This window comes from Simochromis diagramma, unplaced genomic scaffold (genome assembly GCF_900408965.1).
Source record: "Simochromis diagramma unplaced genomic scaffold, fSimDia1.1 OVJJ01000669.1, whole genome shotgun sequence".
Lineage (NCBI taxonomy): Eukaryota > Metazoa > Chordata > Actinopteri > Cichliformes > Cichlidae > Simochromis > Simochromis diagramma.
Genome location: NW_024387458.1, coordinates 84,303 through 102,121, shown reverse-complemented (window position 1 = coordinate 102,121; position 17,819 = coordinate 84,303). Strand labels below are relative to the sequence as shown.

Here is a 17,819-nt window from a genome sequence, read left to right as displayed (position 1 = left end):
AGGAGGAGGACCTGGGGCAAACCCAGGACACGCTGGAGAGAATATATCTCTCAGCTGGCCTGTGAATGCCTTGGTGTTCCCCCAGACAAGCTGGAGGAGGTGACTGGGGGGAGGGAGGTCTGGGCTTCTCTGCTTGGGCTGCTGCCCCCACGACCCGGCCCCAGATAAGCAGAAGAAGATGGATGGATCAATGGGAATAATTTCACTTTAAACAGTTCAGATAATTTTAAGATGAAAGAGTGTTATTTTGTTAGTACTTACAACAGGTCAGATCTCTCCTGTTCGTCACCTTTTCCACATCAGTGACATCAGGTCCTGAGAAATCATCAGTGACCAGGTTTGTGTTCCTGTAGTGGTAGATACTTCCTCCTTTGTATTTGTCATTTTGAATGGCTGTTATAAACAGTCTGCTGCAGTTTTTCACCGCTTCGGCCTTTTCTGTCATCTGCTTTATCACTTCATCTGAGAAGTACCATTGGTCCTGGGTAGGTGGAGTGTTACCATCAGTACCTTCCAGTATCTTTTTCTCCAAGTAGTCAGACATGTTCTGCAGATATGGGTGAGTGGATTTCAGGGAGGTGAAAGCAAAGCAGAGAACTTCCTCTACTCCTGGTTTAAACACCTCTCTGTCCAGCTCAGACTGATCTGAGATGATCTTTGTTCCCTCCATCATGTCTACAAAGTACCTGATGATGGTGACTTCTCTCTCTTCATCTTTGATCCACTTGGTTAATCTCTCCTGACTGAAAGGTGACTTGTCTCTGTCATCAAACACTTTCACTAATTCCTGCTCATCTTCCTCACCTGCCCTGATGGAGGGAAGTTTCTCAGCCATTGTTTTCTGGATTGAAGATCTGAAATACTGACAGAGCTTCTTGAATCTGCTCAACTTTTCTTGTACCTGTGGAAAGCTTCTCACCACTCTGTCGTCCAGCAGATCATTGCATCTTATTTCCAGGTTATAGAGGTCCTTCAGAGCATCTTGAGCCTTGTTAGATTATAATATTATTTTATGCCATGTTATACCCCTAATTAAAGATTGTGAATTATTATGTAGTTTTAGTTTGCATTATTCTCCTGAAGTAGAAGAAGCTGATAACTATTGCATTAGTTAAACTGATTTGCATTACATTAGATTGCTGATTTATTGTGGATGAATGATATTGCTTTATGATGCATTATACTGCTGAGTTATAAGAAATACTGTTTGCAGAAAGTCATTGCCTTATTTGTCTGATTAGAAGAGAGAGTATACTGGAGTTTTCTGCCCCATTTCAGCAGGAGCAGATAAACAGGGAGCCAAGGTTGTAGCTTAGGCGCCGTGTGAGAGAAAACATGTGAATGTTTAGGCTTTTTATGATAAGGTGGAGGCACCAGAGGCTATAAGAGTTTGAGTAATGCTCCACCATTTTGAGATTTGAGGCTGTCTGCATACAGTGTCCATCTTCCACGCGTGTGTTCATTAAAATCATCGTTTGACTTAACCCGGCCGGACCAGTGTTGTTATTGTGGTTTTTCTCTTGTGTCCATCCCCAATTTGAACTCGTAACAGCCTTTATAACAAGTCCGATGCTGATCTCAGTCACTGCCTCAGGAGCTTCTGGATCTAAAATCTTCAGAGGCATCAGTGTGACCTTCAGTGGAACACAGTTTTCTCTGTTTTCTCCCAGTAGTTTTGGAAGTTGGATGTATGTCTTCACTGCATCTTCAAATGTTCCAGGGTTGCTTTCAAGGATGAAGTCTCCATAGAACTTGCAGGTGAATTTATCAGTCACAGCTTTTTCTTTATTACTCAGCTTGATGTCAACTTTCCCATTAACATTAAATGAGGGGATCTTGTTTATCACTGCTTGCATGCTGCCCTCGATGACTTGAATGCTGCTATCATCTAACTTCTCACTGTCAAACACAAAGAAAGCATTTGCTCCATAAAGGATTCCTGTGACTACATGTGTCGCCAAATTCGTCACATCTTCTGCTTGTTGGGTGTTCTTGGTTTCATCAGGAGTCAACATCAGCTGTTTGAATTTGGTGGTAGCTTTGTAGTGAAGTGTGACTCGACTCTGATGGTGAGATTTCTTGTTATCATTCAGATACTTGGCTGATCCTCCAACTTCAATGAGTCCACCCAGGAAACTGGCCTTTAGTGAAGCATTAACATCCAGCAGAGAGGATTTTGTTTTAGTGGAATCAGACGCACTGACTTCAAACTCACTGCTGTGCTGATTTTTCTCCACTGGCTTCTTCTGCAGAGTTTTAGCATCCCACAGTGTGACACCTTTAAGACATGAGATCCACAAAATGGTTAAGAGGAAATTTTTTTTTTTTTTTTTACATATATACTCATTTGTTTCATTAAGATGCGCCCACTACAGCCAGAAGAAGTTATTTGGTTTATACTGAATTTTGCATCCTTTATTCTTCAGTTTTGATTGAATTACTACAACTGCTACTAATAATAATAATTACAATTCTAAACTAACAAAGCAAAGCAGAATTTTAAATGCCAGTAAACTGTTAAAAGTAGAATCCATCTGACTCTGTCTTGTATTTTAAAGAGTTACTGCAGCTGTTGAAATATTGATGAAAGATTTTCTCCCTCTTGTAGGAATGCAGCTGAATAACATTTTATGAAATTAGAAAAGGATCCTGGTGTTATTAGTCTCTCAGAAACAGTTCATAACTTCAACTCATTCATGTCACCTAAAAGGTAAACCTGTTTCTGCATCACCTGTTCAGCTCTGATGATCCAGTAAGGACATCTCCTGGTTTCATCTTCATGTTTCCCTCTCACCACATATCCAAACCGACATCATGACCAGCAGCTTTACAGCTGTGGCTCCAGCAAACATCAGCTGATACTAGAAATTAATATTAAATAAATTCTAACAACAGCTGATCAAGCTTAAACGTGCTGCTGTTGTTTAGCGCGACATCCGCTGGTTTCCTCTTTCTGGCGCAAAGTGGGAGATAAATAAACAAGAGAGAAAAGCCGATCAGCTGATCATTGATCAGTTTCATGATTGAAGTAGCAACAGGAGAGGGAGGGGGGAGGATGAGAGAAGAAGAGGCAGCTGTGCAGCAAAGACAGAATAAATCCAGCTTTGTGTCTTTTTCCAGTCTAGCTGAAGTCCGGGACAAACTGTGCTCCTTTTTATCTCAATACGAAATGCGTAATATTTTCTCTGAATGCGGGAAGATTACGTTTTTTACAGAAACTCTACTAACTAACCTTGTGAATAAAATAAAGTTCACTATCAGTAACATCATAGCACCCACCCAGCTGTATAGAAACTCCGTCATGCTAGCTAGTACGCAGAACGAGTTATTGTAACTGACTGTAAAAAGTCAGCACAACGAAAATAAACTAAACTTGGTTTATATCTGACCCAGATAGACTGCAGGTCATAACTTCTTACCTGAAGTTCAGTTCACCTGACACTCGGACTGGCGGCCTCCTCGGGTCTCTGCTCCTCCTGCCTCCCTTTTCTCTCATCCACCTGCTGGCCTCAGTGGAAGCTCCGCCACAGCCACCACCAAACAACTGAGTTATTTTTACACATCGGCCAGCATCTGGCCAATCCACCACCTTTCATTGTTCATGCCGTTACAAAAAAAAATCATCGGCCCATAAAAACGAAAAATCACCATCGGCCCACTGGGCAAATGCCCGGTATGCATGATGGGCAGTCCAGCTATGCCTGCACGGCATCTACAATCACGCCTCACCAGCTTGAAACCTGTGCTCTGCTTGTGTTGTTTCTGTTGGTGGTGATGTGCACAGCTGGCAGCAGGAGAGCTGCAGCCGTTTAATGTACTGTTACAGCAACCGCGTGATTATCATCGGGTCTGCCGTGGTGGTTTAAAGTTATCAAATCAGTAAACAAATTATAACAAACAAGTACTGTTGAGAAACTATATTACAAAAATTACAATAAAAACTCTCAACAACAAAAACAACTACTGAAAATATAATATGTAAACAACTTAACAACCCTCAAAGCGTCTAAGTCACGTGACCTGACAGCGCAACACCTAAACACAAGCGCCGAGTCTGGCGACCTGGCTCTTTTCTCTTTGCCGCAAGCACAGCATTGCAAACAAGAGCGGAACTGAAAGTAAAGAATAGATCTCACCAGGCTTGTATCATACCGATACCGACTTGGTATCGATAGAATCAATATTTGGATTGATCCGCCCACCGCTAGTCTACAGTCCAGAGCGATCAATTTTGTGAGAGAATATATCAGTTTGTCCAATGCTGACTTATTAATTTTGGTCCTGAAGCCAGTCATTTCATCAAGTTTGGGCTGCCAACACGTTTTTTGTTACTGGGACTGCTAGCGCTAACAGCTCCCACAGTTTCTGTGCTCACTGCAACATGTTTTGCATTTGGATGGTACTGTACGGTGCTTTTATCAAGGCTTCCGTCGGTTAGTCTTTTGAAATAAAGTTTGCCTCCGATCAGTCCTAGCAATGTGCTTTCTGATTCTTCCATTTTTGTAGTTCTGTGCATCAGTATAATCGATATACCAGGACATCATGCATTGACAAAAGTTCCCCTTTGCTTGGATCACAAAGGGTGACTAAATGTGTAAATTTTTTAACACATTTTTAAAAGATTAATTAATTGCGATTAACGCGTTAAATTCCCACCGCCAATTTTATGAAGTTCAATCAGAATTTTTGCTTTTCACTTTTACAACTGTTCAATAAACACATTGTCCTGATATTTTGGAGAACAAACTGTACCTACCTGTGCTCCACCTTTGAATTCACATACAGTATGATTATAATTCACAACCAAAAATGGAAACCAGATGTTATTGTGGATGCTTGAAGTAATTGAATGTCTGGAAATTTCTCTCAGGTCAAACCAATCAAAACAAAAATTACACTTCAACAAACCTGGTATTTTTTCCAATATCAGATGTGAACTTTTGATTACAGAATGAAAACTGAGTTCAGGGGTGAGTCTTTGATAAAAATGTGAGATTATGCTGTCCAGATGTTCTAAAATCAGTGTGGATACAGTGGATATAGACTGAGAATCTAAACATGTCACACGTGACCTGGGATGAGTTTATCACTCCGGGCATCATAGAGCATCCCTAAGGTGAAAGGTCGACCCAGAGCAGCCACCTCCATTATTTTTGAATCCATGTTTCCTACATAAATAAAAATATACAGACAGTTTTGTGGAAGGCACAGCAAAGTTAATCCTACTGTAAACGATAAAGTGCAAATTAATCAATTTGAAAATAAAAACAAGTAAAAAAAAAAAACGGACTAAGACCGGACTAAGACCACCAGGTACCAGAACAGCTTCTTCCCTACAGCCGTCAGACTCCTGAACTCTGCCTCCTGACATCTGACCCACATTAAGCTCATGGACTGAACATACACACACACAACCACCTACAACCGATACACACAATAGACAAAATAAACAAATGGCGGACTGAACCCTCATACACACAATAATAACATGGACTGAACCACCACTTACAACCACCAAAACTTCATATAACCACTGTAGAAATTAGCCACATATCTGACTGATCTAAACTGCACTGCTGTAAGTAAAGTAAGTAACATTTTATTTATATGGCACCTTTCGAGATAAAATAACAAAGTGCTTCACATAAGCTAGAACATAAAACAACATCAACCAAAGGCAAGTTGAAAAAGATGGGTTTTTAACTGTTTTTAAAAAGAACTGTCAGAGTCTACAGATCTCAAACTCAATGGTAGAGAGTTCCAAAGTCTGGGAGCCACAGAAACAAAGACTCTGTCACCTTTTGTTTTTAATCTAGTGTGCTGGACAACCAGCAAGCCCTGGTCACAAGACCTCAGGGACCTGCTGGGAATCCCACGGACTCTATGGGAACATTACACAGACACTGATATCTGTTAATAAAATGTGATGGAAGTTTTTAAATAAACTGCAAACACTTGATGAGCATCTTCTGATCTGGCTTAATACTATGCTGCAGCAGAGAGAGCACTCTGATCAAACGCCACACTGGTCTCTGACAATGGGCGCTGGCTTGTGGCTTATATACCAAGTGAAAACAACAACTTTTGATTTTTCAATAGGAAGAGGGCCATGTCACACATCAAACTTGTTGGTAATGTCACAAGAAAAACAATGGTGATAAAACAACAACAAAAGTTGTATCCAAGATGGCTGACTTCTAAATGGCCACCATGGTCACCACCCATCCTGAGGAGTTTGCCCCCTCACATATACTAATGTGCCACAAACAGGACTTTATTATCACCAACCATTCCCATGTTATTACAGTGTATCCATATAAATGGCCCAACCTGTACAATGACTTTAGTATATTGCAAAGTGTTACTACTTTCAGCCACTAGGGACAGTGGGTAGTTTTACATGGGATGTCCTTCTTCTGACTTCAGCTGGAATCAAACCAGCAACCTTTCAGTTCCCAAGTGAATGTGTAAATCACAATGCTGTGAAGCCACTCAAAATTTGGGTTGGAAATTTATACACTAAAAAAATTGTGATTTTGTCTTAAGATTTGAGTGACATTTAAAGTGTTTAGTGAAATTTGGAAGCAGTTCACAGAACTTAAATAAAGTTGCAAATGAAAAGTTTAAATAAAAGCATCAAAGATCCAATCGCAATTAAGTGATCAGGCCAACTAAGTTTGGTGGATTTTTGGATGACATATGTACCTATGGTAATTTAGCCATTTAAATCAGCTGTGTTGGATCAAGGAAACATCTAAAACCTGCAGGACACCGACCCTCAAGGCCTGGAGTTCAACACCTGTGCTGTAAACAAATTAGATGCATGTTAATCAGTGACTTTTAAGAGCAAACCAGCCCCTGTCCTATTTAACCTCTGGTTCTCAGTTCACACCTGCAAAGGCATTCATGTTTCAAAGAAGGTAAATAGGCAAATTGGTCCTTTTTAAAGTTTAAAACTTGCAGGGAGAGTCTCAACTTTTATGGAGAAAACATAAATCCAACATTCCCCTGAAAAAATCCTATAAGATCCGCACAGATCTGTGGGTTTAAACGCAGAAAACGTTTGCATCTGTTGGTCATTAATAATTGACGAGGTCAGATTTAACTGCAGGGCCTCATTTAGCTCAACATGCTAAAGTTGCCACATTTGTTTTTTTTTCCCCTTTTGTATACTCCCATCATTTACCAGGTAAGATGACCAAGAGGCCTGCTGTTGCCCCCGATAGAAACCAGTCTATTCATTCTAATGCGTAGAAACCAGTGGTTACTTTGATATGAAGCTTGTGGCTTTAGATAATGTGAGCAGAGAGCAGAGGACACCAGCACCTCATCGTAACATGCCTATTTTTACTTTTACTTTTGCCAATGAATGACTGACTGATAGAATGATTGTAAATCAATACTGATTTTTAGGAGATGGGTTTTTCTTTTTCTTTTTTTTTTTCTATTTTGCTCCTGATATGTTGTTGAAAAGATTGAATGAATGAGAAGACTGTGTGAGAGAGGGTGAAAGAGAGGTAGAGTGGATCTGAAAAGACAAATGCCCATGTGTGACATTTTGAAAAAACAACAAATGTTCCGTTAACTACTTTTATGCTTCAAATAAAGGACCAACACCAAGAGAAAAAATAAATAAATTTGCGACCACATAATGTCATGGTCCTGCGACCATGACTCAGTGACTTTGTGTTTATGTACTTATCGTTATTACTTTCATTATTATTCATGGCTGTTTTGGGATGGTTTGTGTTTGGGATTTTAGACACTGGGTTCTGGGTTTGTGCTCCCTCTGTTGGTCCCTGGTGTTAGTGTTCCCCTGTCTCGTCAGGTTAATCAGGTCCAGCTGTTTCCCCCACCTGTGTGTGATTTCCCAGTGTCTCTTTGTGTATTTATAGTGTGTGATTTCCTCTGCTCCTTGTCGCGTCGTCTGTGTACATACCCTGTGTTCATCCTCTGTGCTATCCTGCGTACTCTGCATCTACCCTGTGGAATCCTCTGCGTGCTCTCCCTGCTGTTCTCCCTTCGTGTTCAGGTTTGCCACTCCTTTGTGTAGTTTCACCCAGTTTAGTTCATCCGTAGTTCTGTTTTGCCATCTCCTCTTTATGTTTGTTATTATCAATAAATCACCCTCACACCTGAATAAGTGCTGCACTTTGAGTCCTCCTTCCACTCTCCACATGGCCGCTGCCCCGGACCGTGACACATAAGGTACAAACTAAACTGTGGTTCTGAAGAATTGTTAATTCACTATAGCAGTTTTCCTAACGTTTTGGAGCCACGGCACACCAAACAAATGTGCAGAATTGGTTAAGTTTGTCTCAAGTATACCTTTTGTGCTTTCTTCTGACCTTCAGCTAGGTCAGAATTGTCTCCAGGACCCAGGTCCGACTGACTACTTTTTCTTTTCAAATATTTAGCTATTGCTATAATGCACTGCATTGTCTCACTCACAGCATGACTATTATGTAATTTCTTCTTTGACTTGACTTCTGTTTTACCTCCAGTTGCAACCCATTTAATTAGAGCAGCTAGTTGTACAGCTCTCTAGTGGAAGAGAATGTAATTGTTCTGCCTGTTAGTCACGCCAGTTGCTTAGAGTAGAAACAGAGATCATTTTGTATTATTGTAGCGTCTGTTTTTGTAATTTGGTGCTATATAAATAAAATTGAATTGAATTGAATTTGGACATGTTTAGTCCAAATTCCAGGCATTACCGTGACGTCCATGAAACATTTCCAATGAAATATCTCTTTAAGTATTCCAGTGGAACATTCAGACAATGTTTGATTAATGATTAATCTGGAAACCAGAACTATGTGAGAGTGTCCCATGCAAGCACAGCCTGAAACATAGCAACATCTGTCCCACAGCGAGTCTTCTATGTAACAAACACTATATAAAAGCTGAGCGAGTGAACAAAGTCTCAGGGAGAACAAAGCATGTGCTGCAGGAGCCACACCTAGTGTAATGTTGCGGGTCATTTTTAAGCAAAATGTCACCACTATAGAAATCACTCAGATTAAGTCCAAGAACAATCAGTTCAGTCTCTAATGTTTCTGTTGCAAAGAGTTTCTTACCTTTAGGCAGCGAGGAACAACTGGAATTTTAGTGTGAAAATAACAAAAGGATTTTTTTTTGTGTTCTGGGGGCCTCTGGATGTCTGGAGTTTTGATCTCCTCCATACCTGCTTCATGCCCTGGAGGACGGGGCTGTGGCTCCCCACACTCCCTAGCAGATCGTTACATGGAGAAACCTTTGGAATGCAAGCATGCTGATCCACACAGGTATGCACACAGGTGTACACACGGGTATTCACAGACGCGGACTACAGCTTTCTTGGCTGCTGCCTCAAAGCACATTGTGCGCTGTCTATCTTGCGTGCTGCACAATATCGTTTATTATTTAGTATCTACTGATATCTACTGCTAGCTAGTTTATTGTGATGGTGCCGTTTTTTTTTTTTATTATGTTGCTCTTTGTTGTTTGCTTTCTCTTCTGTTTTTTTTCTCCATACAGGTGACCCAGGTATTTGTTTGTTTTTTTGTTTTTTTCTTTCTTCCCCCCTTCTCACCGTCTCTTCTCCCCTCTGGTTTTCTTTCTCTCCCTCTCTTTCTTTCATTCTTTCTCCCTGTCCTATCCCCCAGTCATGTATGTCCCGTTGTAGCAACTGAAAATAAAATAAATTCATAATTATAATAAAGGTCAATCAAATGGACCAATATGGCAAGGCCATGATGATCCACTTGGTAAAATAAATCCGCTTGGCATCTTTCTTGGCCTTAAGACAACAATTCTGATGGTAAAGATCCAAACGGGACACAAAAAAAAAAAAAAAAAAAAAAATGAAATGTAATGAGAGAAACTGGTTATTTTGTCATATGTGCCGATATTGAACCCAAGGTACTAACTAGCTAACTGACTGGATGCCCATTAACCTTATAACTCCTGTTGTGTGTGTGTGTGTGTGTGTGTGTTTACAGAGAGACAGCCAGGTTCATATAAGATCAGATCAAATGATCCGTCAATAAAGGATAATGTTGGATCAGTGTTTCAATATTTATATCCTTTATTAGATGTACATGTGGTTTGGTTATTTGCAATTTGGTTGAAAGTACACTGAGAGAGGACTTTTTTTATTAGTGCTCTTAATAGTATTTTTTTAAACTAATTGAATACAATCTATTTGTGTATGATTGTCAGTCCAAAGAGGGAGAGAGGAAAGAGGGGAACATGAGGAGAAAGTACAAGCTCAGGAAGAACCAGGTAGGAAAACAGACAGGGAATACTAACAGGCACAACACAAACTGTTAAACTGGCAAAGAAAAAACCCAACTAATTTTACTCATACAATCTGGAAGTTGTGTTGTCCCTATATTAAAGCTGCTATACAGAATCTGCTAAACAAACTGGGTTGTCAGCCCTGGCACTGCATTACCATATTGAGCTTCAGTCAGAGGAAGTCACGGCTGCCAAAACCTTTTTGAAGCTCAAGAGTGAGGCTGGTGCCATCCCAGATATGTTAACATTGTACAATCTTCTGGATAATCAGATCTTCCCCACACTGAAAACTGTTATTCAGGTTGCCCTAACAAACCCAGTTAGCAGCTGTAGCTGTGAGAGGTCTTTTAGTGTCTTGAGTCAGCTCCATACCTGGCTGAGAAGGACCATGGGTCAAAGCAGACTCCAGCACCTGGCTGTGATGTCAGTTGAGAAAGAGATACACTTTTTTCTCACATGTCCATCACTCCTACTCTCGTCTGGATTATCTTTTGGTCAGCAGCTCACTGCTCAGACACTGAGATTCACCCTATAGCTGTCAGCGATCATGCTCCTGTATCTTAAACACTAATGCACAAGAATAATACTACGCCAAGTAAAAACTGGAGATTTAATACACCACTGCTTAAAGATGAAGACTTTATTAAATATTTTAAAAAAGAGTGAACTTCATATTTAGACTTCAATGACACTCCCGGAACTTCAGCTTCTGTTCTATGGGAAGCAGGGAAAGCTGTGATGAGAGGTAAAATAATTTCTTTCTCATCACATAAAAGAAAAAAGAAAACAAAAATATTCAGGAAAAAAGCATCAAATCACTAGAAGAAGCCTACGCGTCCCACCAAGATCAGGAAACATTGAACAAAATACGCAAAACAAAACTAGAATTAAATGAGATAATTGATAAAAAAAACAAAATTCTTAGTACAAAGACTACGCTTACAATTTATAGCAAACCAGCTAAAAATAAATAAAGAAAAAACAACTATATGTGCTGTTCAAGATTCATCTGGGAACACAATATATGAACCGAAACAAATAAACAACATTTTCAGGGATTTCTATAAAACGTTGTATTCACCACAAATAAACCCATCTAAAAAATAAATTGATCAGATTTTGGACAACATAACTCTTCCAAAAATAATTAGACACTCAAGCAATGGCACTGGATTCACCACTGACATCAGGTGAACTCCAGGAAGCCCTGATAAGTATGCCCAATAATAAGGCTCCAGGTCCAGACGGCTTTCCTGCAGAATTTTACTAAGAATTCTGGACAATTGTGGCACCAGTATTCCACGGAAGGTTGCAGGAAATTGAGGAAAATGGCAGACTACCACCAAATATGAATTCTGCAAACATTAATCTCCTGCTAAAACCATGCAAAGAGCCTGTATATCCCTCAAGCTATCGTCCAATATCCCTTATAAATGTAGACCTTAAAATAATCTGCAAAGCTCTCTCAAAGAGACTAGAGAAAATAACTCCCCTCTTAATTCATCCTGACCAAATTGGTTTCATAAAAGGTAGGCACTCATCAACAAATACACGTAGATAACTTAATTTGATAGACTACTCATACAGTAAAAACCTAGAAACTACAATATTCTCTTTAGATGCAGAAAAAGCATTTGACAGAGTTAACTGGAAATTTCTATTTGCAACTTTACACAAATTTGGTTTTTGATCCTCTTTCATAAACTGGTTAAAAATATTATATAATTCCCCAACAGCTCGTGTCAGAACAAATGACCAGACATCCTCCAGTTTCTGTCTCTTGAGGGGCACCAGGCAGGGATGCCCACTCTCCCCTTCACTGTTTGCAATTTTTATTGAACCACTAGCAGCAGCAATTAGACAGAATTCAGTAATTAAGGGCATAAAATGCAAGAACGTGGAACATAAAATCAGCCTTTATGCAGATGATGTGTTACTCTTTCTCCAAAATTCACAAACCAATATCTCTGGGGTCATTGCATTGATAAACTCTTTTGCAAGAATATCAGATTACTCAATTAACTGGTCAAAATCTACAGTCCTACCGATTAATTGCTCCTTCTATAATTCCTCTTCTACACCACTGCAATCGGGAAATATAAAATATTTAGGTATTAATGTTTCACCCAAGCTTGCAGATCTAACTAAATTAAACCATATCCCACTTTTAAAGAAGGTAGAAGATGATCTGGCTAGATGGAAATGTCTACCCATATCACTCATGGGAAGGGTTGCCGCTATAAAAATGATTGTCTTACCAAAAATAAATTATTTATTCTCAATGATCCCAACTAAACCACCACAAGATTGGTTCAGATCTCTAGATTCATACATGTCCAAATTCCTTTGGAAAGATAAACCCCCACGTATAAGCTTAAAAACACTACAAAAGACCAAGGATAAAGGAGGACTAGAACTGCCTAACTTTCAGCACTACTTCTTAGCCAACAGGCTTCAGTTTATCTCAGGATGGCTAAAACATACCCTCTTAGATGAACCTTGGCTAGATGTAGAACAAGCACTTTGCAATAATCTAGAGATTTCAGATCTACCATTTATCAGCTCAAACATCCAACAACATGAATGCTTTAAAAGCATCAACATCAGCTCTTCTCTGACAGCATGGTGGGAGTTTCTAAAATTGACGGAGTCTTCATTAATCCCATGCAAACGTACACCTATCTGGAACAACCCTGACATATTACAAAACAATAATATGATAAACTTTTCAGATTGGAGTGGTAAAGGAATCAAATATTTAGAACATATACTAGAAGGAACAGAATTTATTTCATTTGACGGACTAGTTACACAATATGGGATCAACAAGAAAAGATTTTTAGAATATCAACAAATTAAATCCATAGTAAAAAAGAAATTTAAACCGGGTGAAGTTGAACTACAAACACCACCAAGTGTGGTTCAATTTTTTACTCTTAAAACCCCCAGATTACTATCCAAAATATACAGAATGCGATCTAAAACAGATGAATCAATATCACTTCCTATTGCAAAATGGGAAGCGGATTTATCAGTTAATTTAGACCAAAACTTCTGGTCTCAGATTTGCTTAAAAACCTTTCATCTAATTAGAAATCCCAATTAATTCAATACAAAATACTACATAAAGTGTACTATACAGGTCATCTGATGTTCAAGATGGGTTATACGTCTACCAACAACTGCTCACACTGCCAAACCAATTCACCGGACAATTATATCCACGCTCTTTGGTTCTGTCCACCAGTTCAGAAGTTTTGGCGCCAGATATGTGAGGACTTATCAAAGTGTTTGAAATGTAACATTCCAACTTCCCCTTTAGTGTGTTTGTTGGGCAGCTTAGATAATGTCACTACAGAAAAGAATATAGCCCATACTGTTTTCACTGCCCTATGCATAGCCAAGAAAACAGTCCTCATGAACTGGAAAAATAAAAATAATCTTAATTCTAACCAATATAGAAATTATCTATTAGATTACATTAGTCTTGATACAGCCTCTGCCACCACTTCAGATCAATTGCTCTGGGCTCCTTTGATCAGCTCCATCACCTAGTGGGGGTGGGGGGGGCATAATTTGGTCCCACCTTCGCTGTTGTGATTGGTGTGGGGGTAGGGACAGGCTTGGGGCATCGGGGGTTCCCCAGGAGCATCTTCCTTGGAGGGCTCAACCCAGGGTAGCGGTCATGGCCTATTAAGGGCTCTGTTGGCTCTTAGGTGATGGTTTCCTCGTGGCTGCGTGCAGCGGGGCTAGGGGAGGGTCTGTGCTGACGGACGTGGGTTACTGACCTGGTAGCCTGGCTGCCCCTGGGTGGGTCCGGGACAGGCGTGAGGTTCTGAGGGCGCTCCGTCTCAGGGCTGGGCCTTGGGGGCTTGGGTCCTGGTTGGTATGTTGCCGGGGTTGTGGGCAGGTGGGTGTATGGGGGCCTGGCCCTGGCGCAGGGTCTGTGCTGATGGACGTGGGTTACTGACCTGGTAGCCTGGCTGCCCCGGGGTGGGTCCGGGACGGGTGTGGAGTTGTGGGGGTGCTCTGTCTCCGGGCTGGGGCCCTGGCTGGGCCTTGGGGGGTTTGGTCCCGGTTGGTATGTTGCCGGGGTTGTGGGCGGGTGGGTGTATGGGGGCCCGGCCCTGGCGCAGGGTGCCGCCAGTGCATCGAGCTACCTTGGGGGCTCTTGGACTGGTGGGGGAGGTTGTTACATCTTGCAGGAGCTCTCCTCTCTTCAGGAACTCTCTGCAGGAGGGGGAGATACAGGAAAGATGGAGGAAGATCTCAGCCTGGGCATCTATTGTCTCGTGTAGTCTAGAAGATGAGTGGGTGCAGTTTTCTCTGTGGTGGGGTCGGGTGGGGTGTCCCGGGCTCTGTGGGGGCAGGCGGCGCTGCTGTACTGGGCCCCGGTCCGGATGGGCCTGGGCCCCCTTTCCCTGGTGGGTTGCAGAGTATGGGGGTGCCTACTGGGGTCAGCGGGGGAGCTGGCCCCAGGGAGGGGTCACTTGCCCCTCCCTTCCTTCCCTCCCCATCTCCAGCTGCCTCCCTCTTCCCGCTCCACCACAATCACCCACACATGTAGGACCTTGGGGTAAAGGTGTGTCACCAGGGTGCAGGGGAGGCATCCCCCCCTCTGTCCCCTTCTGGCTGCCTCTGCCTCAATTTTATCCCACAACTTAGACATTCACATTACTCACACTCTCATAACACATACATATAGGATCTTGGGGGTGGGCACGCTACACGGACTCCAAAAGAGCATCAGGGTGTACACCTCACCCCTGGCGTCATTGCCCACCTCTCAATTTTAAATACACGTAGACACTGAGGGCTATCAGGAGGGACTATGTGCTTACCTGCTGCTCTCTGGCAGGTAGCTCCATCCCCTCCTGGGTTTTAAATGCACCTTAGAACACACATGCATCAACACTACATATGAGCGGGCCAAGGGAGGTTTGGAGTCTTCACACACCCCCGTTCTCTGCGACCTGCTGGAGCGGGGGGGGGGGGGGGGCTAGGAGGAGGAGTTGGGCGTCCGACTGGGGTCTGGAGTGTGGGGCCTCCCTGCTGCTGCGTTTCTCCCCACCGCAGGGAAAAGGGTAACACTACCTGGGTCTGGGTGCAGTTCCCCCCTCCAGGGGCAAGGGTACCTAGACCTGGTTCGTAGAGTACGCTTGGGGAGTGTGATTGTGTGTACAGCGTCTCTTTATGTCTGTCTCCACGTTGGTTGAGTGTGGAGTAAGTGGGTGGGAATGGATGTTTGTATCTGTGTGTGCCTGTATGTCTGTGTCTATATTCAATTCAATTCAATTCAATTTTATTTATATAGTGCCAAATCACAACAAAAGTCGCCTCAAGGCGCTTCATAGATACAGAGAAAAACCCAACAATCATATGACCCCCTATGAGCAAGCACTTTGGCGACAGTGGGAAGGAAAAACTCCCTTTTAACAGGAAGAAACCTCCGGCAGAACCAGGCTCAGGGAGGGGCGGCCATCTGCTGCGACCGGTTGGGGTGAGAGAAGGAAGACAGGATAAAGACATGCTGTGGAAGAGAGACAGAGGTTAATAACAGATATGATTCAATGCAGAGAGGTCTATTAATACATAGTGAGTGAGAAAGGTGACTGGAAAGGAAAAACTCAATGCATCATGGGAATCCCCCGGCAGCCTACGTCTATTGCAGCATAACTAAGGGAGGATTCAGGGTCACCTGGTCCAGCCCTAACTATATGCTTTGTCAGGTTGGGTATCAGACGCCACCTCTCTGGGGACATCTCAGGCCCTCCAAGGTTTGGAGGCCTATCTCCCCCCCCCCCACTCCCCCTGCCAGTAGCAGACGCCCTCAGACATCGGTGCGTTGGTGGTTCTTTGTGTCCGGGGATGGGCGTCCAGGTACACACCGGCTCACTCCTTGGTGGCTGCTTATTGGGGCCTGGAGCCTGGGGCTCGCTCGGGCCACTTCGGGGGTGGGGTGCCCTCGGCATCTCGGCCTGGGGCTCGTTCACTCTGGCACAGCTGGCTGCCGGCGGAGCTCACGGGCACGTCACTGCAACTCCCCCTGGCTTCTGCTCCGCAGCTGCTGAGTGAGCCCTCATCTGGGACTCTCCTCAGCTCTTTCTGGAACAGTGGCGCGGCTGCCCCTCTGTTGGTCTTCCTTGGTTGTGTTCTGGGGGCCTCTGGATGTCTGGAGCCTTGATCTCCTCCATACCTGCTTCATGCCCTGGTGGGCGGGGCTGTGGCCCCCCCACACCCTCTAGCAGATCATTACATGAAGGAACCTTTTATAAACGAGTGCGTCCATGCTCACAGGTGTACACACGGGTGCTCACACACACAAACTACACCCTTTTTGGCTCCTACCTCAAAGCACACTGTGCGCTGTCGATCTTACGTGCTGCACAATAATGTTTAATATTTAGTATTCACTGTTATATTCCCATAGATCATCATGATGTTTTTTATTCTATTGCTGTAGTCTTCTTCTGCTTGTTTCCTTTTTTCTTTCTCAACAGGTGATCCAGGAAAAGATAAAGAGGAAAAAACTTTTCTTGTTTTTCTTTCCCATCCCCGAGTCCAGTTTGGCCTGATTACAATAACTTAGAATAAAAATAACTAATAAAGATCAAATAAGCTATGACAATCAAGTGGACCAGTATAGGAAAAGGCCCAATTGGGAAAGTAAATCTGTTGGGCACTTTTCTTGGCCTTCAGACAATAATTCTGATTGCTACAGTGCCAGACAGGACACAAAAACAACAACAACAAAAAAAAAAAGAAAAAAAAAGAGAAAGATGCTTGAGAGACTTGACCACCAAAATGTGATAGACAGATTTACCAACCTCAAGGTGAGGCGACATAAGTTAAAAGAAAAGGAAAAATCTGCAAAGCCATAGTAGTATCTGGAGTAAAGATCTTTTCATATATTGTATACATTGTACCAGAGGCCAAGGTGTCTCAGTTTTTTTTAATTTTTTAATAATATTTTGTACATTTCAAGGATTTTTTATGGATCTGTATTATATAATACATACACTTTAAAGGTGAATCTCTATCCAAAAAATGCACTGTTTACTTTTTACTCATTGTGAGCATCATTCATTATTCTCCCGCAGTAATTAAGGTCAGGATATGTATTTTTTTATTCCAATCCATTCTTCTTTAGCAGCATTTAAATAACCTTTATCAGATTTGATGGTTTTGTTACAGACTTTTCAAAAAAGTGTTTTGCTTTTCTTTCACAAATGTGGGATTAAATTGTGTTAAAATGTACAAAACAGTGATGTCATGTTTTGTGATGAGGACCCAGGCACAGAGAGACTTGATGAATTTACGAATCTTATGATTTAATAAAGAAATTTGCAGACTTGCACAGAGAAGGTAAAATTATGATGACTGATAACAGAGACGAAGACAACAGACGACAAGGACCGGGAGGAACAGGGGTTTAAATGCACCAAAGAGACAGTCAGAGAGAACTCTGGACAACGGGAGACATTTAAGGATGCAGGGACTTTTCTAATAGTAAAAATGTAAAATCTGAATTCTATCTAATA

At 42.0% G+C, this 17,819-nt stretch overlaps 1 protein-coding gene and 1 pseudogene across 1 annotated transcript; both read right to left on the bottom strand.

The window, feature by feature from the left end:
* Positions 1-17,819, bottom strand: part of LOC120723004 — a 44,799-nt pseudogene that overhangs the window by 3,152 nt on the left and 23,828 nt on the right.
* On the bottom strand, positions 139-9,149 carry LOC120723006 (neoverrucotoxin subunit alpha-like). The gene is made up of 4 exons (XM_040014232.1): positions 9,078-9,149; positions 5,073-5,168; positions 1,554-2,278; positions 139-988 (listed from the first exon to the last, which is right to left on the bottom strand). The coding sequence occupies exons 2-4, from the start codon at positions 5,161-5,163 to the stop codon at positions 251-253; spliced, it is 1,554 nt and encodes a 517-aa protein (XP_039870166.1). The 5' UTR covers positions 5,164-5,168; positions 9,078-9,149; the 3' UTR covers positions 139-250.

What these genes read in the sequence shown, in the direction of transcription:
- LOC120723006 (XM_040014232.1), bottom strand. Translation starts at nt 5,163, where the DNA reads ATGGATTCAAAAATAATGGAGGTGGCTGCTCTGGGTCGACCTTTCACC. An exon ending in GAGTGATAAACTCATCCCAG is followed by an intron (nt 2,279 to 5,072) that starts GTCACGTGTGAC and finishes CATGTCTTAAAG; the next exon opens with GTGTCACACTGTGGGATGCT. An exon ending in GCATCGGACTTGTTATAAAG is followed by an intron (nt 989 to 1,553) that starts GCTGTTACGAGT and finishes TAATCTAACAAG; the next exon opens with GCTCAAGATGCTCTGAAGGA.